This window comes from Manacus vitellinus, unplaced genomic scaffold (genome assembly GCF_001715985.3).
Source record: "Manacus vitellinus isolate BGI_N305 unplaced genomic scaffold, ASM171598v3 scaffold_32_pilon, whole genome shotgun sequence".
NCBI lineage: Eukaryota > Metazoa > Chordata > Aves > Passeriformes > Pipridae > Manacus > Manacus vitellinus.
In genome coordinates this window covers 8,647,795-8,672,832 of record NW_021940460.1, presented here as the reverse complement: position 1 = coordinate 8,672,832, position 25,038 = coordinate 8,647,795, and the positions used below count along the sequence as shown (strand labels likewise).

Here is a 25,038-nt window from a genome sequence, read left to right as displayed (position 1 = left end):
AATTCCACAAACAAAAAGAAAATTCACTCAGAGAGATAAAACTAATTCAGTTCAATGGTCTTGAGTTATGCACCAGTTACTGGCTGGACTGTTGCAGAGCAAACTTCACATTGTCATTTATGCCTTTCCCTCTCACACACGATGCCCCTTCCCTTCCATCCACCTCGGGAAGGTCCTCAAGAATCACATGGAAAAATTAAAATGGGAGGGACTTATCCCCTTGCAGTTGCTGCCCACATCTCCTCCCTGCTTTGAACTCCCAGGCGTAATTTCAGAGGTAGGGGGAAGATTATTAAGTTTTTTCTATCCCATTTCTCCCCCCGTGCCTGCAGCAGCCTTCTGGGAGTGGGAAAAGGGGGGGAAGGTTTTGGGGGGATACCTCATGGCTTGAAATATCCACCTGTGCAATTCAACCACCAGCTCCTCTGCTCCCTCCTCTCCCCACTCTCACCCCATTTCTCTGCCAGGCTCCCACAGTTGGCTGGGGCCTGGGATTTAAGGAAAAGATCCTGTAACAGCATTTTCCTACTTGCACTTGTGAAGGATTGGTAAAACACCTCCAGGGGTGCTCAGGGGAGGCCGGGAAATCAAGGGGTACCCTCTGTTACTAAGTCTGTCCCCATCCTCCCCTAGGCAATTTCCTTTCTTGCCTCACATATGCCTTTTTTTCCACCCTTGTCATATCTTCTAAGCTGCAGCTCCAGCCTCCTCGTGCCTTAAGTGGTTTTCTCCTCCTCTCTGAAGGGCTCAGGAGTCAGGATTTGGTTTCTGCAGCCGTGCTCTGCTGGGGTGTTCAGCCCTCCCTACCCTGCAGCAGCGAGAACAAGGAGAGGCAGAGGGAACCTCTGCAGCCCTCGGGCCCTGCCCCTCAAACAACAACTTCATGAACAGCAAACACGACACAGATTGCAACTGGCTCGTGGGGGGAACTCGTGCTCAGCCCGCCGGGGCCGGGGCGGTGGGTGGGGCCGGGGAGGGTGAGGTATTTTATCTGTCCACCGAGACAAGGAGACGGTTCAAGCCTTGCTTGACCAGCACTGAGAGGAGAAGCGCAGGGTCAACCTCGGCTGATTCCCTGGGGCCCACCCCCCTCTCACCTCCTCCTGCCCAAAGCTCGGGGCCTCCCCCTGCACCGAGAGCTCTCCTGGTACAAATGCCACCCCCGAGCCACCGGCAGCGCGGCCTCCAGCACTGGGCACATGGAATGGCTTCGGCGTTCGGGGCGTTCTCTGAGCCAGGACAGAGAGAGAAGCAGCCAGGGTCAACTCACAAACAGATACAAAGCAAAGAGACAGAGAGACAGAAATTTAGAGGCCAGTCACCAATAAAGATGGAGAAGGGTGTGAAGATGCTCCCGGGTTGCAGAGCCTCTAAATGCATGGAACCAAGCGTTCAGTCACTCTCTCACTCTTGGGTATAATGTTCGGTTGGATGGCATTCTCTTACACGCTGCTAGGGCTGGGCTCTCCCACTCAATCCCAGCCATTATCCTTGATCATGTGAGCTAGTTCAATGATGTATTTGCCTTCTTTATACTTCTGGCTGCTTTCAAAAGCGTGTTCCTGAAACAAAACAAAACAAAACAAAACAAAAAAAAAAAAGGAAAGGAGAAAAAATGAGGTGAAGGTAAATCAGAGTTATGGATCAGAGCTGGGAATGCTGGTGTGAGTGTTTGCCTTGTCTTTGAGTAAAACTGCAGGTGTGCTCCTTGGCTTTCAGGAAAATGATGTGGGAAAAATCTTAAATCCTGCTCCTGGCTGTCTTTACAGGCTGGGAAAAAAGGACTGGCACCCTGTAAGGTGCAGATTTCTGTAGGCCAATGGCTCCTGGAACTAAACAAGGATTTAGGAATCACTGGTGATAAAACCCACCTCTCTCCAGGGAGAATTTATTAGTTGGTGGAGAATGCAGAGGTTCTCTGATGGAACACTGTAAAACCACCAACACTGGGAATGGGATGGGTTATGGGGAACTTGTGGAGATGGAGGAGCAGGAGAAGGACCAGCTCTGCCCAGATCCGTGGTTACAGCCATGGAAACACACGGTGCCTCCACACCACACAACTGAGAGGGAAATTCCTGGGATTCCTGACGGCCCTGACCAGGAGGGACTCAGTTATGGAGGCTGCACCCTCCACATCAGCTCAGCTCTGCTCAGGTGCTCTCCTTGCTGCCTGTAACTCACCTGAAAGGTCATTCCCTGCTGGAAAGGCCTGGGCTCACTGCTGGTTATGGAATGCTGGGGTTTGTTTACCATGAACTCAGATGATGTACTTAGTGTCCTGCTCCATCTGTGGGATCCACGCTGTGTTTCTGCATGGATTCCACCCACATCAATTTTTGATGTTTTCCTGTTCACAGCCTTTCAACTGATTCAGTAAAAAATATTTCTGTCCAAAGGCTACGGATACAAAATGGGGTTTGTTCAGACACTGGTCACAACATTTAGACAAACCAGTGTGGTGTGTGCCTGCAGGAGCAGAAATTAGGATGTAACACAAGCCTTTATTTGAAACTAATTGAATTTATGAAGAGCAGGAGGGAGGCAGCAAACGGATAAACCCGTGTTCAATAGCATTTCCAGTGGGAAGGACACGGGATTAATGGAGCATTCTATTACTCTGACAACATCTAGGAAAAAAAAAAAGGCAGCAGGAACCACATTTATCCTCGTTTATGGTAAGTAGCACTGAGGGGCACCCATCGAAATCAGGTCCATAAATGTATATATTCTTAATAATTCTTAATTCAAAAATTCCATTCAGCACAAAGGGCTGCTCTGAAGGGATGCACCCGACACAAGGCAGGAGGGAAAACGGAAAAAAAGACGTGGATGTGCCCAAGTTAAAGGTCTTTCCATGACATGACACAAACACCTTTGGGAAAGGGCCGGAGCAAAGCTGCCCCCCAGGCAAAACAAAGGACACTGGTACTCACATATTTCCACCCCAGCGTGGTTTTGCAGTTTTCACAGTAAATATCTGCCACCGCGTGTAATCCTGTTAATAAGACCCGCTCCTCTGCAGGGCCACAGCCCACGTTAACTCTGGGGGGAAAGCAAGAGAGGCTCCCTATTAGTGCTTTTCCACACCCAAACCCCCTCCAGCAAAGCTGACAACGATTCATTGCAGTCTGTAAAAACCTCGAGCAGGAGGTTCAGGACAACGAGCGGCCCCAAAGGTCTCTCTCCCAGTTCCAAAGGTAAAAATGAGACTTTTTTTTTTCTTATTCCAGAAGCTCCGAGCAGAAGATTAATAACACTCCAGGCACTCGTGCTAATTAAGCGTTTGAGAAAGATTTTCATTTTCAAAATTGATAAAATGGTGCTTTTGCTTTCCCCGAATGGAAAACTGAAAAATGGAACTGAAATCAGCAGTTCTGGGGAAAGACATCCCGGCAGTGACCTCACCCAAACTATTTCCAGTCGCCGGGAGATGATACTTGGGTTTTATGTTAGCTCTAAAAAGTGCATATTTAGAGATCATTTATCTCTACATTTACGAAATTCTGGCTCTTTGGTCCAACTACATCCTTGGAGCAGGGAGTGACTCATCCACGAGCTCTTATTTCTCAATCTGATGATGAAAAAATAAATCACCTTCTCCTCGCTGCTCCTCTGCAACCTCACCAGGAATCAAACATGAATCAGTGCTACTTCCTGCCTCTCTCTCTTTTCCACCAAGCTCCCAAGTGCCAGGGAGAGGTTTTTTAAGGGAAACTATCCTTTTGTTTTCTCCCATCCACCCCGGGGCTGCAGGTGCCTCGCGCGTGGTACTCACACGGAATTGAAGAGATAAGCACGTCCTTGGCTTCCTTGGAAGGACTGAAAGGCAAGAAAACAAAGTTCAGTTGGCTGGGGGAGAGAAAAGAGGCCCAAGCAGGCCCTGCCCTCCATGGCTGCATCAGTGGTGGTCATGGAAACTCTGATCCAGGCCCTTGGGAAAGAGCACACGGAGAAATGTTGGGAGGTGAGCATGGAGGAGCAGGGGCTTTGTCCTGCAGATGGGAAGGGAGCAGCTGCCTCAGCTCTAACCCCTGCCCATTCCACAGGTGGGAAACCACTGGGAACCACCTGGAATCACCGCTGTTTCCACACAGGAACATGCTGCCCAAGGGTTGAGTTGTTTTTTCTATCCCAGCAATGTCTCTTTTCACCCTTTTCCACTCCTCTTTATGAACTTCACACCACTCCCCAACATCACCCAGAGGCTGCCAAACGTTGCTTTGAATCCCTTTTCTAAAAACAAGGTGCTCACAGAGGTTTCCCACTCCACTGCCACAGCTGAACCACCCCATGAATTCCCCTTGGGAAAGCTGCAGGGACAGGGGCTGAGCCCAGCGGGGAGGTTGGGATCTGCTTGTGCACACAAACACAAACACAACCTGTGCTCCAGGGGCTCTACAAAAGACCTCACCCTTGCTGAGGTGTCTGCAAGCCTCACATTTCCCACTGATGTCCAGGAGATCTTTAGGACTCTGTTCCTGGAGTTCCTGGCATTCCCAGAGCCAGCAGATTCCACTGTGCCACCTCGGTGACATCTCCCTGTGACAAAAACTGCCTGACACCAGCAAGTGCCACCTGCATTTTTAATGCACTGTGACAAGCACACACTGAATTAAACATTTGGTGCTTAGGAGCAAGAGCACAGTTGTCTGTACACAGGTTTCCTTGTGGGATACCTCAGGGAATGCCTGCACTGGGGGGCAGGAGCTGGGAAAGTCAACGAGCAGCTTTTCTGGGCTATTTAATCCTTTATCTTGCACCTCACCAAGAACTTCTGAATATTTAATGGTTTTCTTAAAAACTCAGCTGATGATTTCAGACTAAATACCCTTAAAAGGTGGGACACAGGGTTTTGAGGGGAAGGAGAAACGTGCAAGGTTTTAACTTGAACACTGGTCATTTATTTAGCTAAGAGCAACCTCACACCACATCAAACAACCCTGGGGGGTCCCTGCCTTCCTTGGGGTGTTCCCTTCCATCAACCCAGCCCTAGGGATGCACCCCTGCAAAGCTCCTGCCTCGTGGACAAACAAAGCCATGACAGCTCCCTCCTGGAAGATCCCCCATTGCAGAAGGATCCTTTCCACAGAGCAGTGGGTAAAAATGCCCCTGGGCACCCAGGCAGGGAGCCAGGGCCAGCAGTGCCAGCTGCCTGTGAGGTCTGCATGGCAGCAAAGGCTCTGCCAGCTACAAAATCACTGCCTGGCAAGGAATCTACTCGCTCCTGCAGGGATAACTGCTCTTCAGAGGGATCTGAAGCCAAATAGTTGCCACTCAGGGCACAGAAGAGCCACTCTGGATCCAGAGAGGATGCTTAGCATAATCTCTGTCAGCCAGACAAAAGCAGTGCCCTGAGGAATGCCTCTTTTCTTGGGAAGGAATTAAATGGGACAACATGGCTCAAGCATGTTTGGGTAATTGCATCTATTAGAGAAGCTTCTTTTAATCCTTCTGCAGCAGTTCTGTGTCACTGCCATTGTCAGCTGGCTCATACCCCACATCCAACTAGGCCTGGCCTGGCTGCTCCAAAACACCCTGGGAATTGTTGAACAGGAGGGACAGGGGCTGTCCACGCTGCAGGACAGGGACACCAGCCTGGGAACACGGATTCAGGGGTGACACTCCAAGTCCCACAGCAACACGTGTGCCATCAAAGCAAAAGGAAAGCAGATGAAGCTTGCTAACCATCCAGGCCTTCCCAGCAAATACTTTTCCATAAACACCAAAGGGATTGAGTTTGCCAACAACAACAACCATGGGAGCAAAGTTTTTATTGGTACAGAAATAGGATTTTCCGTTGCTGCTGCACAAAGGCCTGTCTTTAATAAACAAAACCAACCCCATCAGCTGTGCTGGGGCTCACTGGACATTGTTCCATTCCAGTCCCAGGCACAGCAGCATCCTTTCAGAGGTGCCCTTCCTTCCAGCTCAAGCCATTGCTTTAGGGGACAGAAGGGTGGGCACTAGGAAAAAAATCACATTAATTATCCCCTGTCCAAGCAGAACTTCTCACCAAACCATTGCTCAGCTCTCAGGGCTGCTGCTGTCTTAATATTCCCCCTCCAGCCAGCTGAGGATTTGGCCAAACATATAAAAAGAAGCTGGAGAAGTTTGGCAACCACAAGTTCCCCAGTGCATTTGCCCTCTGCTGACTGTACCCCTACAAAGGTGGCACAGGAGGGTTTTATCCAAGTGTTGTAACCTGAGCATTTTCTGGAGATGTTCCTGCTCTTCTGGCACTCCAGAAAAATTGGCACATGCTGTAATGGAAAGCACAAACCCAGAAAAAACAGGTATATTTATACACAAGCAGATGTTCTTGTCTTTGTTTTTGTTGTTGTTTGTTTGGTTTTTTTTTTAAGAAACACACAAAGACATTTCCAAAACACATTTGGTTTTCACTGAAGTGACAGTCAGACCTACTTTCTATGCTCTGCATTTTCTCTGGGTAGATTTTCCTGATACACATTCAAAGGTGCATCTCACACACACACACACAGAGAAATCCAGACTTCTTGTTCTCTGAAATAACAGCTCCTGGCATCACTTTCCAGCTGGAAGAAACAGAAAGGATCTTCTTTTGCTGTTGTTGTTTCCCACTGAAAGCCCAAGCACATATTTTTCTCTGCACTGCTAATGCTCAGTGTCTGGCTGGAAACACATCTGTAAATGCCAGCACCAAACCCCTCCGAAAAAACAACACAGGCTTTGGGGATTTGAGAGGCACAACAGCTCATTCCTCCTGACACTCACACCCAGAAACCTTCCCTGCCTTGGGGTGCTCAGCATCTCAAAGCTGCAGGGCCCAAGGAGTGCTGATCTGAGTATCCAGGTGGGAAAGCAGGAGCCTGGAGTCAGCAGTTTGGCCGGATCCTCTCCTGCCAAGCCGCCTCCCAGAGCAGAAGCTCCACGTTGAGATGCTTTGGCAGCTGCTCTGGTTTAAGAAGTTCCTATCACCCAATGTACAGACACTCATCATGGTCCCCTCAGCTGTGCTGGTTCCAAATTAGAGCTGTGAAATCACTATTTAAAAAAAACAAATGCTTTGGGGGAGGGTGAGGGAAATGGCTTCACCCCTTTCCCCTCTCCTGGGTCCAGTTAAAGGCCAATCCCACAGACTGCTCTGTAACCACAGGATGGGGCAGACTCAAGTCCTTTGGAGCAAGGAGTTCTCCCAATTTGCTGGCAGAGGAGCCCAGTGCAGAGCTGCAGCTCTGGTGAGAGACAGAGCAGGGGAGTTTGGGTTTCACAGACGCTGCTAAACCAGAGCTGCCGCAGGAGGAAGCGGCGCACACAGCCAGGATCCAGCTCCAGCTCCTCCAGGGCAGCCACTAAGAGGGACTCAGCCTGCAAGGCCATGAATCCTGGTATATCCAGCACCCATGATCTTGGGAGCTGTTGGTTTGGTTGAGTCCATTTGTTATATTCTGGTCTCAACACCAAGTGCTGAATGCACAGCTCTGTCTGCTCCGAGCACGGCTCAGGATTCCTCGGGAGCCACTCCGGCTGCAGGGCAGGGCTGTGCCCCTCCACCACTGCAGCCTGCCCCAGTTCCACCTGCCTTCACACCATCAGACCTTTACACTTGCACATTCCCCTCCCTGGGGACGAAGAAGGGAATTTTCACACTCAATCACCGATGCCAGGGAAAAAGGCACGAATCCTGAACGCGCTCGGAACACACCCACACCCCATCCCGCTCTCCCCCAGCACCTCCAGCTCCTCATTCACAGCACAGCCCACTCAGCAGCTCCACACACTGAACAGATGACAGGATTAATACCCTGAGTCTTTGTGACTGTATCTGACAATAGGCTAAACACAAAAAGAGCCGGCTGGAATCATCTGGAAAAATAGGAAGCAGTTGCCAGGACTAAATGGCTCCACACTGATGCCTGCTCTCTGCAGACTGCAGCAGAGAAAACCTCCACTTACCTACATCCAGCTGGCAGCCTTTTAATAATCCAATAAAGCAAAAATGAAAAGGCAACCGGTTCCAAAGAGGTAGGAGAGGGAAAAGGAACAGAGTGTGCCCCTTCACGCCACGCTCCTGAAAGCCACAGATAATTCTCCCTGCAGGGATGCAAATGGAACAGACGGCCCAGAGCCACCTCCCGAGAGCCACAGCACGGCCTGGCAGCGTGGAATGGTAGCTCAGGGGGAGCCAAATGACCACCAGGACTCTGCAAAAAAAAGGACATGTTCTCTATGCTTGTGATACCTTCACTGGGACAGAGCAGTGCAGGAGAAGTGTCTGATGAACCCCTGGGCAAGGGGGCTGTGCCAGAAGAATCCACCCACCCACCCATTCAGAAGATCTGTGATCATTTATTTCCCACCATCGAGTGTACAACTTTAGTTTTTGAGTTGCTCCAGCCACCTGCACAACACTGAATGCAAGATTTATCTGTTCTTGCTGCTGATTCGACCCTTAAACATCCAAGGGTGAGGTGTTCCCATAAAATACACTTTGAGCAGGGAGAGGAGACCTCTAAGTAAGACAAAGTGTGATGTCAGTGCAACTGGAGTGCACATGAGTCTGTGTATGAAGATATGCCCCAATCCCCAGGCTCTCCTCATGCTCATCCCACTCCCTGGAACACTTAATCCCAATTCCTACCAGCTGTTATCCCACCTATCAGCCAACATCCTGCAGAAAGCTCTGCCTCAACGGCACCTTTAAAGCCCTGTTAATTATGGCAATAATGGTTTGATTAAGAAGATTGACCCTGCAGTGTGTTCAGAGGAACCACCACACCAGATGTATGATGGCTCTGCCAAGAGGTTCCCTGGGAGTCACTGCACAGTGGGAAGAAAATTGGAAAATACAACTAATAAAATCCCTGCTGCAGATCCTGGGGCTGCCCTGGCCAGCACGAGCCACTTCAACCACCTCCTCACATCACACTCAAGTATTTCCCAAGGGAGCACAAGTTCAATTACTTGGTCCCTGTATCCACACAGACCTCAGAGAGCTCCTCAGGGCTCATTAATTCCACCTTGTTCTTCCTCACAGAAGGGGCAGCCCATGATCAGATTAAACAGAGATTCAATTTACCTCCCATTACACCAGACACAGACCCATGTCAAGGGAAACAGTTACATTATTCCACCTCAGAATGTGCACAGATGTGACCTTACCCTGTTCCCACTGCATTCCTGAGTTTTAATTGAGTTTTAACACGGGTCCTTAATGCTATTTAAAGCCCAGAATCGATATGGAATTAGTGGACCAAACTCATCTCTGAAATAATTCAATTAATTCAGCATGGCCTTGTTCCCCAGCAGTTTATGTTGCTGTGCAAACACACAGGGAACAACCCCAATGTTCCATCCTTGGAAAAGCTCCATCCCAGCAGCTTCACACCGTGTTTGTGTCCCAGGTGAAGCAGCCTATGAGCAGGAGGGTGCTCAGGCTGGGGAGATGAAAGACTTTTATCCAGTTTAATGCTGGTGGGAGATATGGTGGCAGTTTTTTATCCTGCCTCCTGGCAGTAGCAGGTGTCCATCCAACCCTGGCATTCCCTGCTCCTGGAATGAGCTGGGTCCAGACAGGAACCCACTCAGCATTTTCACCACACAGGAAAGGTGGGGAGAGACCAGACAGTGCAAAAGGTCTGAACACACAGCCATGAACTATCCCTATCCCTAATCCTTATCCCTATCCCTCCCCTTATCCTGTTGGCATCACTGCCATGAAATGCTGCTTGACAAAGGCTTATGGTGACACTGCCAGAAAAAAAAAAGTCAATTAACAGGGCAAATTATCAGTGCCTGAAGAACCTCACACTTCCACTACATCCCACTTTTGTTGGGAAAGCATCAATTCCTGCTCTGCTGTGAGGGGAGAACTTTCAGCCCTTGGAACATCCATGTTGTGTGAGCCAGGTCTGAGTCCTCCCTCCCTGAGACTGAAGGGCAGAGTTCCAAAGATGCTGAGAGGAGGAAGCTGAAGCCTCTTCCACCCCTACTCCAACCTGCAAGAGCCCTTGTGCTCTGCAATCCACGTGTTCCAACACCTCCCTCCTGATCCTTAAAACACTCGGGAAAATTTAATTACCAGTTAATTTTAAATAATCCTCAAATTCTTTTTTTTTGTTTGGTTGGTTGGTTCAGTTTTCCAAAGTGAGATTCCCTCACGCTTCCAGGAGCTGAAACTAAAAAAAAAAAAATTAAAGAAAAATAAAATAAAATCCTGGCTGTTCACGAGACTCCCAAAAACGCTGTGGAAAAATGCTGTGAAAAGTAAGAACGCTGCTCTGCAGTGTTATCTCCATAATATCCCTGCTGCCCAGGAGGATGATCCCGTGGGAAGTGCTGCCTGATCCATGGGAGCCGTGCCTGGCCACACATCAGCACGAAGGTGACACCGACGGTCCCACGGGGCCGCTGCCCCCGGGCACAGAAACTGCACACAGGGATTGAAGTGGGTCAGGATCCAGGGGCACATTCCCAGTTATTAATCCATGTGTCACTGTCCATTAGCAGCACGGGGGAGGGCAGGAGGTTTCTCTCCAAGGGGAGATGTTTTTGGATTGCAGCTGGAAGGAGATCTCTGTAATTAACGGAGATCGGTGTTTAGGGAAACACAAATTGCCCCAGATCCAGGGCTTTGTTTTGCCTCGAGCACATGGACTTCTAACACAAATTAAGCTGAGCTAAACTCTATAAAGAATGGTAAAATTCAGAAAATAGTTGCCATCTACTCTGTCCCCTGGTCCCTCACATGCCTGGCAGGCTCTGCCTCAGTTCCATCACAACACTGAATTCTCACCGTGTTATCACAAGCCCTGTGCTATTCCCCCTCCTTCCCAAAGCCCTGGGACCCTGGACTCTGTTCCTATTTATTTTGAAATGTGTTTCCAGCTCGCAGACTTCAAAGTGGAATTTCAAAATGTGAACGCTAAAGGCACAAACCACTGAAGGCAAACAAAACGAGAAAAACCCACACTGAATTTATTACTTCCATAAAACTGCACAATATTTTGGGGCTTCTCTTGTGATTTCGATGGTCTCTGGTTGCTGCTGCTGTTGTTGCACTTCAAAACTTGACTTTAGGATGAAAAAGGATAGAATAAGTAGCTACAACAGTATTTCCAACAGTTGTGATTGCCATGGGAACACTGCTGTGTTTTAAGAGAGGAGACTCTGGGTGGAGTTTCCTTGTCTGCTCCAGCTTCAATCCTTCCCCTTCCAGTTCTGCTGGATGGGAAAAAATGCCAGATGTGAAGCCCTCTGACAGCATTCCCTGCTGCTCTAAAACAGGAATTACCACCAGAGACTCCTCCTGAGAAGTCAGGGCCTCCTCCCCAGGGGTAGCAGGTGAAACCCCCCTCACCCTCCAGTGTGTGTGTGACAATTACAGTTTTTACAGCAATAAATCACATTAAAAGCACACTCCTGCACGGGAAGCTCCCAGGGCAGCTCCCCCCATCAGCAAGCCTTGGATCCTGCTGGCATTCCCTCCTCTTCCAACTGAACCCCCCCTCCCAAAACCCAGGAAGGCTCAGACCTGATCAGCTCCATGCTCCAGTTGTTCAGGATTTGCAGCAGTTGCAGCACAAACCCTGATGATTCACTGTCCTTCGTCCCTGGCAGTTCCCTGGATAATAAATGGGAACAATATTTTATTTATGCCCAGGTCATCAATTCTTAGGCAGAGGAAGCAGCAGATGAAAGGAGAGCTGTTTCCATAAAGAAAGTGATGGATTAGAAAAATCCATTTTTACCCTGTTCTTCTTCCTTGACAGGGAATTCAAAACTACTGTGATTTATTACCTTTTTCTCTCTTTTTTTTTTTTTTTGGAAGAAAATGAAATATTTTAAAAATCACACACCAGTTAATTGCTGTATAAACACAGTTATACAAAGAGGTACAAAGTACCTCGGGCTTGTTCTATTAAACAACCACATCCTGACTAAATAAGAGGCCTGATCCTGCCTGTCTTTGATCCCACTATGGATCCCAGGGAACACAGGGACTTGTAGGGTAAATCCCAGAGGAAGCAATTACACAGGACAGAAAGGTCTAACTGAGGTGGCTGGGCTGTGGAATAGGCACCACAAATTCTCATGGCACAGCTCAGATTTCATATCCTGACTTTTTTTCCTGCAAAGGGCATTGTTTGTTTCTTCCCTCTCCAACACAGGCTGCTCAGGGGGGCTCAAATAAAAGACCCACTGCAAACCCCAAACTGTCTGGAAAAGGCCCTGGTGTGAGTCTGTCTCCAAAAGTTCACTCCTGCCTAATAAAAAAATTGATCTCCTGTGAAGGAAAAGGCCCAATTAACAACCTGAAACAAACTGAAAGCCTCTCAACCCACATTTAATTCTAGAGTTAATTTAATTTTAAACTTCAGGGAAGCCAAGAACTACAAGACACCTTTTCCCTCACGTTCACAGCAGCGAAATGGGAAACTAAAAAACACTGAAAACTTTGCTGTTCATCACTTACAGCTCCAACTCTGATACTTGCAATTAAGGGCAAGCTCTGAATAATACCTGGAAGTGGCAACTCATTAGGGAACAAGAGCTGAAAAGCAGGATCCAAGAGCTGCTGGACAGCTTCTAGAAATGTGCATAAAACTGATAAACCTGGTGCATGAAGAGCTACAGGAAATAAATGAACAGCAGCTTTCTGTGCAGGGCTGAGCCAGGGAGAGCAGCACAGTTATGAAATGATGTGCTGAGAAGATGCTACTGCTGAGTCTGAACAATGAGACCAGCCCTGTCCCCATTCCTAAAAGGATCTTGAAATGTTAAAGATGGAGAAGAGAACCACAAAAATTAAATGGAACTGGGAAAAAAAAAAAGAGATTGCACCATGACAAAGTTGAATCTGTTTAGCCTGTCCAAAAAAGTGATTAAGAGTGATCTTGGTGACTGCATATCCCAACCTTTTACAGCAAGGAATAGGAGGTACTAGAGATGTATTTTATTAGGAAAAGAAGAAAAGTAATGGCCAGTGACAGGAAGCACAAGTCAGACAAACCTAAATTCAAAGTCTTTGATTTTTAATGGTAAGGATGATTAACCACTGGGAAAAAATGGCCAAAGGGAGCAGTGAATTTTCCCCCTTGAAGTCTTCAAATGGAGACTAAATGCTTCCCCTGAAAGAACTGCTGCAATCCTGATGAAATGCACTGGCCCATGTTCCAGAGGAGGTCAGATGGGATGATGTGATGGCTCCTCCTGGCCTTAAGAGTTCCTTACCACGGAGCTGGGAACTTAAATTCATATTTGGGAAGACGCAAGATCTACTTTCAAAGCAAGAATAAAAGCTGTGTAATGAAAAGTCAGAACCTGACCCATGAGAAGGGAATACTCATCTCAGCTCACACACTGTTTTTTCCCATGATGGAAATGCAGGATTTTTTTCTTGGCTTGTCTTGAACACTGAAAGACTCCTTTTCCCACTAGATTAAAGATCACTACGTTGTAATTTCAGGATTATTGTTTCAGCTTCTGTGCATGTTCCCCCCACCCAGAAAATAACTCCCTGTCTTCAAGGTGAGCTGACACACAAATACCAGCTGGTTCCTGGGAAGCAAAGCACCAAGAACATTAAAACTTGTGCACACACAAGAAAGGAAAAAGCAAAGAGCCAAACCCAAAAGCCCAACAACTGCTGCTCCACTTCACCTCCACGTGGTGCCTCAAATGCTTCCAAGCAGCTGAATTCATCCACTACTTAGCTGGACGTTGCACCAAAGCTTCAGATCCTTTTAAAGATCCCCCAGTTGCAACATGGAGCAAAGTGTGATGTTTTCAGAGTGCCCTAAATCTCACTGAGGGGCTGTGGAGGCTCCAGCAGCCTGGGAAGGAACCAGGCCACAACGACTGGGAGTGAGTTTTGCTGATAAACCTTTCAACTCCTGACTGAGAAGATCAAAAAGAGCTTCTAAGTGCTCCCTCATGAACAACCCAACCCCATCTGAGAAAGTCAGGCACACAGGAGTCCTGTATTTTCCCTAAATTCTCAGTGCTGGAGGAGCTGCAGCCCTTTGTGTTGAGGAATTGCACATTCCTGTTCAGCAGAGGCTCCACGCAGACATCAAAGGGAAACACTAAACCTCCTCACAAGCCTTTAGGCAACTTCAGAAGATACATCACTGCATAATGTTTAGCAGTTGGATCACAGAAAGGCAGGGAAAAAAAAGAAACTGCAGGACGCCCACAAGACATTCTCCACATATTTCCACGAGCAGGGACGTTTCTGCTGAATTACTGTTCACATGGCAAGAGAAAATCAGCAACCAAGACACTGATGTGGCAATTCTGGCCCTTGCATCTTTCTGCTCTTGTTCCCATCCTTTTTTTTTACTGGGCACCAATGACACATGGAACTGAACAGAAAAAGGGCTGACAAAGCTGGAGTAACACAGAATAAGCAGGAATCAGCATCTCATCTGCCATTTTGGGAAGGAAAAGGTGCTCTTTGCCTTGCTGAATGTCTGTTTTGTTAACTGTTCCTCCAGGCCCCACCAGAAAATGATGCAGAAGGCACATTTCTCAAGAAAAGCCCCTCTGTCTCCTTTCTGGAGAGGTTTTGCCACCATTGATTGTGGAATTTATATTTTTCTTAAACATTCTCCAAGCCACGGGATGTTGTGCCTGGGAAGGACAGATGTAACAAGAAGTGCCTTTCACTTAATCTTTGGCAATTTGGAAGACACTGAAACGTGCTTTTTAAGTACAGTCTCCTGGCACAGTATCTTTGTTTTTACAGCAAATCCAAGGAGGAGGATTGGGACACACTGTACCAACCTGGAAGAGCAGACAGGACCTGCTCCAGAGCTTTATCTTCCAAGCAGACTGGACAAAACAGCAGCATTCCAACTGTACAGGTGGGGAGAGGAGGAACAAAGACACCCAGTGACTTACTCGAGGTCACACAGGAATCTGTTGAGTTCCCAAAGTCTCAGTCCACTCAGGCATTGGAAAAATCAGTGAAACAAGAGCATGTACTAAATTTGGCACAGCCTTTTAAATGATGCATTGCTGCAAGGGAACAAGAACCTCCAGTCATGCTAGCCCAGACACCAAAGGAAAAGTAGTTACTCAGCTCCACCCAATCTATCTGATCACCTTCCTATTTCCTGAGTCAATAAGGCCTTTCTTGGCCAGACGGTCCAACCCACAATTTAGATCTTGTTACAAATCAGACCCACTAAACCACTTTCTCCCCGGGGCTGCAGGAGATAAAAGGCCAAGTGAGAAACATTTTGGTGGCTGGGCTTCGTGTAACAGCTTTGGATTTTCTTAAAAGCCTCAGCATTGATTATTTTCTTTAAATAGCAATGGCTTATTGAGGAACCTTCTACCCCTTTCAAGGCACAAGGTTTTCTTTAGGTAGAAAAGAAAGCAAAAACTGCCCTGCCAAGGCATATTTGTCAAAGAGTTTCAGATACCCGGGGCTGTGACTTTGAAGCCACAGTAAGTTAACACTGGTGCTGAAGGGCTAAGAGGGGAAACTCGGGAGATGGAGAGGAAATAAAGTATGGATTGACACAGAACAACCCTGGGATTCAGCTCCAGCTTGTGTTTCAGCCAAGGGCATGAGCCAGGGCTGCAACCTGTGTGTATGCAGAGGAGCTGAAAGCTGAGGGCAGGCAGAGCAGCCCAGCTCTCCTGTGGGCTCTGCACAACTTGGGGCAAAAGGAACAGAGGAATTAATTCCACGGAGCCAAACCCCCACCGCCCTGCTGTTACATAAAAGCCTGTTTTCTGGGGAATGTTTCCAAAGATGGTGTCATTTGGGCTGTTTTGATTCAAGTGACAGTCAGCTTTAGGATGAGATACACCACAGGCTGAGAAACACTCCAGTTTGCAGAGTCTCCCACTCCCTTTTCCATCCCCACGGCGCTCGTTCCTTCCTTCCGTTTGCCACATTTCCTTATGGAAAACAAGCACGACAACTGCACAGCCTGGTTCTCCATGCTGCCACAAGGCTGTGATGAAAGAACTGCACAAGGCCTCGGGGAGATGTTTCCAACTCAAACAGATCAAACACTGGCTATTTAAGTTTGCCTGGGAAAGTTTCTACACATTTTGGAAGCTCCCCCCAACCCCCCCGAGGCAGGGACTGTTCTGTTGAACAGCCACTTGCACAAATCATGGTTGCAGCACAATTACTTTCATAAGGTTTGCAATTATACAAAGATGTGCCTTGCTAACGTTTACAACCCTGAGAAATAAATCCTCAACCCCCAAACCCTTTGCTAGTGCTCCACCAGCACTGTGGCCCCAACTATTAATTTACACCTCAGTCTAGAGGAACTTTTAGAAGGAGCAGATCCCGCAGCTCACTGGAGTTAACACCTCCACAATTCACACACAGCCTTATATTGTGCTTTCCTACTTTCCCTCATGTCTGTATTTTAGCAGTCAGCATTTCTGGGCAGTTTCTGCAGGACAGAAGCTAAAATTCCAAGCAGTTGGCAGCACTGGCATTGCCCTGCTGGAAGCTCCTTAGCCTGCAAAGCTGGCTGCACTGGAGCACGGACATGGAACAAGGAGGGGAAGGAAGCACCGAAGGTGAAAGCACCGGGAATGCACAGCCTTGTTTTCCCTGGCTGGGGACCAGCCACCTCGAGAGAAAAAAGCAGAGCACAAACTCAAATCTGCTGCAAAAGCAGCAAGGAAAACAAGCTCCTTCTTCACCCAGCGAAGCACCTTCTGTGTCCCAACACAAAACCCAGGGGATCAGCTCTCCCAGGGAACAGGCAGGGGAGTCACTGCCCTGTTTTCCTGCCCCACTCACCGAGCACAGGAGCCTGAAGTCACTGAGCTGCCCCAAAAGGCTGAAGGTATTTCCCCCCCAGGGCACAGACTGCGGTTACATTTCAAAATTTACATTTACATTTCAAAACTCCTTTCTGTTGAGGAAATGCACAACCTCCTCCTCTTTGAAGGCTTTGCAGTCCCTTAAGGACAGCTCTGAGAACCACTGCAGTTGTACCAGGACACGAGAAGCTCCAGAGCAACATCCTAATGGGAATCCTGTCTGCTCAGATACTGCACAACCCCAAACTGGAGCAGTCTGCCATCAGCATTATTCATCCCAGAATATTTAAATTCCAGTTTCTGGCACGGAGACAGCACCACAGAGGTAACACATCAACCTGGCCCACGCAACAGCCAGGAGAAAAAAAGGAAGGAGACAGACTCTGATGGGAGGTGACGGGTCTGAGCTCCCACCACGGAAATCCAGCAGGATCTCCACGGCTGCTGGTGCCAACCCTGCAAGGACAGATGCCCTCAGTGCAAGGTGACACCTTGCAATCTATTCTGTGCCAGCAGGAAGAGGGGAAGCACTGCACACTTTCCCAATGGACACAGCACCTCTGTCCCTGGTGATCCCAGCCTTCCTCCCAAGGCTGCTCCAGGAAGCTGAGCCATTTAAGTTGCACACACCGAGCTCACAGCACCAATTTCCAGTCACCTCAGCTCATAAATCTTTCTGCTGCGTCTGTTTTTTCTGAACACAGATTTTGTAAGCTGAATAAACTTCACGGAACAGTTATTCCAAGGCAGCCGAATCCTGGAAGCTGGAGGCCTGACCACAGCCAGGCACTGCAGGCTCCAGCACACACTCTGAGGAAGTTTAGTTTTCACACTTCAGAACGAGATCCTCTTACTGCCCTGCTCCCTCTGCATCAAAGGCCCCTGATTTATCAGCTCTGAAAGTTTTTAATTTACCTTATCCTCGAGACCCTTCACCTTCTGCTCAACAGATGAGAACACAGGACAGAACCTTTGCACCCTCCCCAGCTCAGAGCACAGCCCACCACCCATCCCTGCTTTTTCACAGCAAAGTGTCCTGGTAATAGAGTGGCAAAGCTCAGGAGTCTTTGGAACCCACCCCACATTTTGACAGAGGCATCAGAGAACCTTCCCTCAAGTAGGGCCTTTAGTCTTGTCTCTTGGTACAGCTCTGAGTTTAACAGAGACAACTTCTCCTCCAAACCACGACCATGCAACAACCCCTTGGCTCTGCTGGTGGGTGTGTACATGAACAGCAAGTACTGGGAAGGTGACTTCCACAGTCCTGACCATCGGGGAGGTTTCCCAGCTGGAAATGAGAGGGAGGAGGCTCACAGGAAGGGTCAGACCACCTGTAAGCACTCCAGAGGGCTGGATTTGGAATCCTGTCTCCACTGCTGTTTTCAAGGTCATAGCATCATAGAATATGCTGAGTTGGAAGGGACTCATCAGGATCATTGAGTCCAACTCCTGCCCCTGCACAGAACACCCCAAGATTCCCACCATGTGCCTGAGAGTGTTGTCCAAACACTTGAACTCAGACAGGTTTGGTGCTGTGACTGCTGACTGCCCTGTGGGAGCCTGTTCCAGTGCCCAACCACTCTCTGGGCAAAAAACCTTTTCCTGATATCCAACCTAAACCTCCCTGACTCAGCTCCAGCCGTTCCCTCGGGTCCTGTCACAGTCATAGGGTAAAGAGATCAGCACCTGCCCCTCACAAGGATGCTGAGGACCACAATCACTTAAAACAAGAACAGCAGCTCACAAATAGATCCTTTGGGCTGAGGGCCCACTTTCCAAGCGAAAATGGAGCTGCTGGGTAAGGCCAGGCCCTTCCATGGCAGGTGACCTGGAGCGTGAGCCGACGCACCTCCCGCCGCCCGGGCGAGGTCGGGAACATACCTTGGAAATGAGCTCATCGTGGTTGGCCAGATGAGCCCGGCAGTGGATGCAGCTGTAGGTCCTGTGGCACGAAGGCAGATACGCCTGGAAAGTCTTGGACCTCGTCATCTTCACCATTGGAGCCACGGAGCGCTGGGGGAACTCTGGGGCGGCCCAGGAGGCACTCCCGCAGGACGGGTCGCACGGGAAACACCGGAACACGCAGGTAAAGGCCGTGGTTTGGCAGGGGCTGGGTGTGTGGGGCGGGCTCCACACGCTGGTGACGCTTCAGAGGAACGGACTCGGGCACGGGAGAGGGGACGTCACACGAACCTGCGCTCGGGAAACAAGAGACACCGCGCTCAGCTCACGGGGGTGACAACGGGTCTCCCAGCCCACGGGATGGTTCAGGGTTTGATCCAGGGCAGGGAAGAGGCAGAGCAGTCAGGAGACAGGAGTGATGTCTGTGGATTAGATCAGGAGCACAGATATTTATTCACAGCTCAGCAGTGACTCGCTGTCTGCCCTCACCTCTCCCTGCTGCCATTATCTGCCATCTCCCTGTCGCTCCAGCACTGCAATCTCCAGTCACTCTTCTAGCACTTAATGGCTTTGGAAATGACTACAGAGGTGCTGAGATGACTTTCATCAAGCCTGGTCTCCCAAAGACCTCTGGGGAACTGCACATGTCAAGGCCCAGCTCCTGACAAAGCCAGAGGAAAAGTGGGGACCAGAGTCAGCCCTGCCAGCTCCTGTCCTGGGTCACTCACTGATGGGACACCCCAGAAGCCCACAGGAAAACTGGGAGCTGGACTTGGGTTTTCTCAGCCACCAGGTAAGCACACGAGTCACCAAACCAGTTTTTCTCTCCATTCTGCCCTAGTTTCCACGTGGGAAATGGAGGATTCCTGCATTCCACTCTCCTTCATAACTCCCTGAAAGCTCTGAAGGTTGAAGCCACTCTATAAACTGCACTCCAGTACTTTATTTTTTTTATCTGAACATCTGACAGCAGCCAAAGCAAGGCACAGCCTCTGAAGACTATTCCTGATAGCAAGAGACAGTTAAAAACCCTATTCAGGATGGAAACACCATTTTACAGTGCAACATCATCTGACAGCACCTGCAAGGCAGCTCAAGGCTGGGTCTCTCCGTGTGGGCAGAAATCTCTTTTTCAGATCCCACACCTATAAACTACAAATGCTTCTTTTGAGGATGGAAGAAGCCTAAAGGAAGAAGGTCCCTTTCCCTGATCCATGGCATGCATGCACTGCTACAAATTAATCATGAACTCTGCCTGCTCCTCCCAGGAGGATTTCCCTTTCCATAAAACATGTGATTCTGTTCCGTTTCTGAGCCTGCACTTTGTACATCAAACACTGGAACAACACCAACTGCTCCCCTACCACCACCACCCGCCCCCAAAATGAGAACACCAAGAAATAACCCCCCTCCACTTGACCTGCAGTGGCAATTCCCAAAGTGGACAAAGCACTCGGGCACCAAAGTGGTGTTTATGGAAACCCCCATCTTTAACACTTCTCCCAAGGTTGGAAAAGCAGATTCAAAGTATTTAAGTTGCTTCTGGAAGTGTGACCCACTGAACCAACTGCTCAACGGGGGGGGTGACACCAGTATGACAACAGGACACTCGTTTTTGCCTCTTTTTCCTAAATATTTTTCTCCTGCTCTCCAGGAGGCAGCTCCCTCACAGTCAAATGGGAAGAAAAGAGTCTTACTCATCCATGAAACTGCTGATAGATCATATCTATCCTGATCATAGCAGTCAGCGCTTCCACAGCAGTTTTCATTCTTAAAGCTCTTTGCAAACACCAACTAATCAGATTAACCTTTTCCAATTAAAGTTACAGCCCCAGCTTTGCAGGGCCCATCCTGACACAGAAGGGTTCACTTCCCAGCCTGTCAGAAGCTAAACCCCCTAAAAAGGGGGTCTTGCCATGAATTGATCTGCCCCCTTGCCAAGCAGGCTCCCTGGGCACTGTTTGCTCCACAGCTGCACCTCTGGATTTCAGCAGGATTTGTCTTTGGCTCTGATCAGCAATCAGACAGTCCTCACCCTGTATCCTGCCCCAGTCCTCCACAGGCACCAGGATTTTGTCAAAACTGAGTCAGCTTTGCATCAGAGCATTGAGTTCCCCTCCAAGGTGAGGAGCACTTTGAGGACTGCACCCTAAATTTGCAATGGGGCAGAAACCAGATGCAAAACAAGGCAGAATCCTTCCTTATTTTCTGCTGATTAGGTGGGAGGAAAAGCAACACCTCCCAGCCTTCCTGAACTAACCAAGGGCCAACCTTTACAGTCACAAGGCAGCAGAACCATCCCCAAATTCCAAGCCCCTGATTCAGCAGCTGCTATGTTACATCCCAGCCCTGATGGAGCTCAGAACCTGGAATCTGGGGGCCTCCAAGTGCACGGAAGCAGGAGACTAAGTGTGCTCCTTCTGGGGCCAAATGCAATCGGATCCCGAGGCACGGCACCGAGCCCTGTCTGGGACACACGGATTCCAGGGACAGACCATCTGGAGCAAAGCACAAGCAAGGGCTGGCAGCCACTTCACCTGATTCCTGAGTGAGAAACCAGACTGAGCCTAAACCCCAGACCTGACTGAGCCATAATGAAATGGTGCAATCTCTCCTTTACTGCACCATGGATCACTAAATACACCGAGTTTTACCTCTTCCCTCCTATACTGTCATGCCAAACTTTCCTTTCCTGATCAATTGGAGAACCCACAGACCCCCCAAGCCCACTGGAGACATAAATGAATCCCAAGCAGAACAACACAACAGCAATCCCTTAATTTGGAGTTTGCTGACCCCTCGGTCCAGGCCTGCCAAGCATCACTGCCCCAGAACAATGAGTAAAGCAGGAAATCCTACAGCTGCATTTATCTGACAGAGAGATGAACACACACAGAATTATCTGCTGCACACAGCTTTCTGCAAAAGCATTTCATGAGCATTCATTTGTTTGACCTCATAACACACTTAACGTCAGCAAAAACATTTGACCTTTCAGAGAAAAGGGAAAAAAAATGAGATGATATCAGAGCACAGACTAAGATGAACTGCAGTTCCTGCTCTCTGGGCTGTGCTGAGGAGGCAAACTCCATCTGTCTGCTTAAGGCAAGGAGGGAATAAAGATTTGGGAGCCAGGATCTTGGTGGGAAATGTAGTTAAGGAAGTGCCTCGAATAAAAACTTCAGGTGACCATCATTTATAAAGCACTGCCTTCACCCAGGGCTCAGCCTGGCAGTTTGATCACCTGTGCTTCATCTGCCAAGAGCTCTGTCCTCATCACAGTATGAGAGAAGAGACAAAAACCACTAGGAAATGCATTCTTACATCCTACAAGCACAGCCAGCAGCTTGTAAGGACCCACTTCTGTCTTAAACATCACCTTGAGATGTGTTCAGGACTATCTGTGGCTCCCAGCAACATTAAAACCAACCTCCTGGATTTTTTTTCAGCACTAGTGACAAACACATTTGAATTAAAACACAATTAACAGCTACTGGTGCAGTCATTCTGCTGCAGAACCAGGGCATGAGGATGAACTTAGGATGTGCCTCTGGTTTTTAGAATGAAATCTGTCTCTGGGATGGACACACTCGAGTCAACAGAACAGAAACTTGTGCCTATTAATTAGCTCACAATAGGTTTAGACAAAAGGAAGGAATTCTAAAGAAAAAGCTTTCAATTTATTGTGGTTATCAGGGAGGGAATCAGCTGAGTGTTCTGCTTGCCTGCACTGGGGATGTTGGGGCTGCTCTGCCTAATCCTGCTGAGTTTTAAGCAGATTCAGCTCCGGGAAGGGAAAAATCATGACACACATTTCGCCATTCAGGCAATTTTTGGTTCAGAATTCTCCCTCCACCTGTGGGTGTCCAACACCCACTTTCCACACGAAGCTGTCGGCGATTCAGGAAACACAAAAAAGGAGAAAGTCTGTGCCAAACACTTGCCAGGCAAGGCCACTGCATGTCCATATGTCACATGGCAGAGACCAAAACCAACACCCACAAGTCTCATTTTGAATAGAACCCATTTGCAAGGAGGGTCAGATGCAAATGTTCCTGTTCACTGTGTCAGGACAAACAACAGGTTCGTTGGGTCTGAGGCTTTGTTTTATGGATTATTTGATTTTAAAGATAAACTTTAGCCTGTGAAATGTTTATTGGATTATTCCAAATGCTACAGAAAGCTGCCTGTAAGAGCTCTGGAATAATGCAGCTATTGGGAAATTCAACCTTTCTTCCTTGTCTCTTCTCATTAATATAGAAAGGGCTTGAGATTTGCTTATGCCCAGCACAAGGAAAGCACAAGAGGAATTGGGTTTGGAGAGTTTTCTGTGTCTACAAGGTCCCAAACTGTGGCTGCCTGTGTTGCTCCAGGGTCTGAGCACGATTCTAAGAAAGTGCCTGAGGTAAATACACTCCTTTATCAGGGTTTTCTTGACAAAAGCTGCCTTAACATCACTCAGTGTACTGCATTTTGAAGGAGGAAGGTTGGTCTCTAATTGAGGTCTGGGTTTGCTGCCCAGTTTTCCTTCCCTGTGGAATAGAAGTTATCAGAATGTCAGGTGTTGGACCCTCAGAGACACCTGGCACAGCTCAGGAGCATTTCATCCCCTGGGGATGGAGCACAGCAACAAGAGCTCCTGGTTTGGGGCGGTTTGGGGCAGCTCTGGAGCTCCTCAGCACCACAGGACTGCGACAGCTCTGGGAGGGGGAATCGGATCGTCTGAAGGTGGGAGGGTGGGATGTACATTGGGAAAGGCCTGGAAGGAAGGATGAGAATTCTCAATTTAAACATGGAACACAAGGGAAAGCCAGAAAGGAGTTTAAATAGCAGATGGGTGAACACAATGTGCTTTACTCCTTCAGCACCGAGTTGCTGAAAGGAACCAATTTCAAACCCTCGCTGAGGTGACACTGGAAGCAGCTCAGCTGCACCAGCACAACCAACAGCAGTGACATGAACCATGAGTGTCCTTCTCTAACACCTTGGGCTCCTCCAGCTCATCCTCCAAACGCTGGAAACAGGAAAGTAATAAAAGAAATAGCAGAAGATGGGCAGGAATCCTCTGCGTTTACTTTTATCAGATGCAGGGACACAATTACAACACAAAGAATGGAGCAGGTTCCTCACTTAGACTTCCTTCAACAAGGAATATATTTAACCTCCTTTGTCCCTCTGGGTATCTCCTAGCAAGGCACTTCATCTCTGCAGGTTGGAGACAACATCCTGCACCGCGAGGGAAAAGAGGAAGGGAGGGATGGATGGAAAGATGGATGGAAAAAGGTGATACCAATGGCAAACAACATCCCAATCATCTGCCAGGAAACCACTAGAGGGCCTCAAGAGGAGCTGCAGCAGGAGGCAATCCCAGACCGTGTGTCCACAGGGAGCCCAGGATGGCAGGGTGCCAACCCCCTGCACCTGCCGTGCCCCACATACCACAGGCAGCCCAGCAGGAAAAACCCCACAGCGTTACCCTGCTGAACAGCCAGAACACCAACCCCAAAAAAACTGGCACGGGGATTATACCAACCACATTTCAAAGGCTGGATTTGATGAGTATTTTTTTTTTTCTAAGATCAGCAATGTGTCACTTCATGGTCCCTCACAGCTCTCCTCGTCAAAAACAGACACTGCACCCCACAACAAACCCCCTGGTCTCTCTCTGATGGAGAGACTTTCTATCAAGATCACATGGAAAGTACATAAAAATGAGTTGAAACTTCAAAGGAACAAAGAGCAAATTTTAAAACTCACTTTGGGTTAGAATTTCGTGTAAGTCTGTCTGGCTTTGTCACTGTACAGACTATTAATCCATTGAAATCCATTAAACTTATTAAAAACAAAGTAATTTAAAAAAAATAATTTTAAAAATCAGTTCTTTACACAGCTGATTTACTTTCTGGCAATTTGGAGATTGAACCAAATTTAAAAGTCTCACTTATTATTTTTTTTAATAACACCCACACCAGCGCATTTTCAGGTTCTCGGATGCAACCACGGGGTGAGAAGCAAGTCCAGAAAACTCCTGCATTCCAAGCAAAACCTTTCTTGTATGAACTACAGCACTCAGAGAGCTGGGAAGGGAAGGGACAGGTTAAAGTAACCCAGGGAAGATGGTGCAGAGATGGTTCTTTCAGAACTGCTCACTCACCTCTCCCTGAGGTTCAGAGCAAAACAACCCACTCAGCCACACCATGCACAGCCCTGAGAAGCAGGGAATGGAAAGAATCCTGGAAATTTTAATAAAATTCTTTCCAATTTCATCTCAACAGGCACAGGATAGCCAGGACAGGCATCACCTCACAGGCCTGCTTCTTAATTCATTACCTTTTCCAGGCCTGTCTC

At 48.4% G+C, this 25,038-nt stretch overlaps 1 protein-coding gene across 1 annotated transcript; it reads right to left on the bottom strand.

The window, feature by feature from the left end:
- Positions 1 to 1,084: 1,084 nt before the first annotated feature.
- On the bottom strand, positions 1,085 to 25,038 carry YPEL2 (yippee like 2). Its single transcript, XM_008930489.2, has 5 exons — positions 25,021 to 25,038; positions 18,670 to 18,981; positions 3,779 to 3,822; positions 2,937 to 3,045; positions 1,085 to 1,562 (listed from the first exon to the last, which is right to left on the bottom strand). The coding sequence occupies exons 2-5, from the start codon at positions 18,784 to 18,786 to the stop codon at positions 1,473 to 1,475; spliced, it is 360 nt and encodes a 119-aa protein (XP_008928737.1). The 5' UTR covers positions 18,787 to 18,981; positions 25,021 to 25,038; the 3' UTR covers positions 1,085 to 1,472.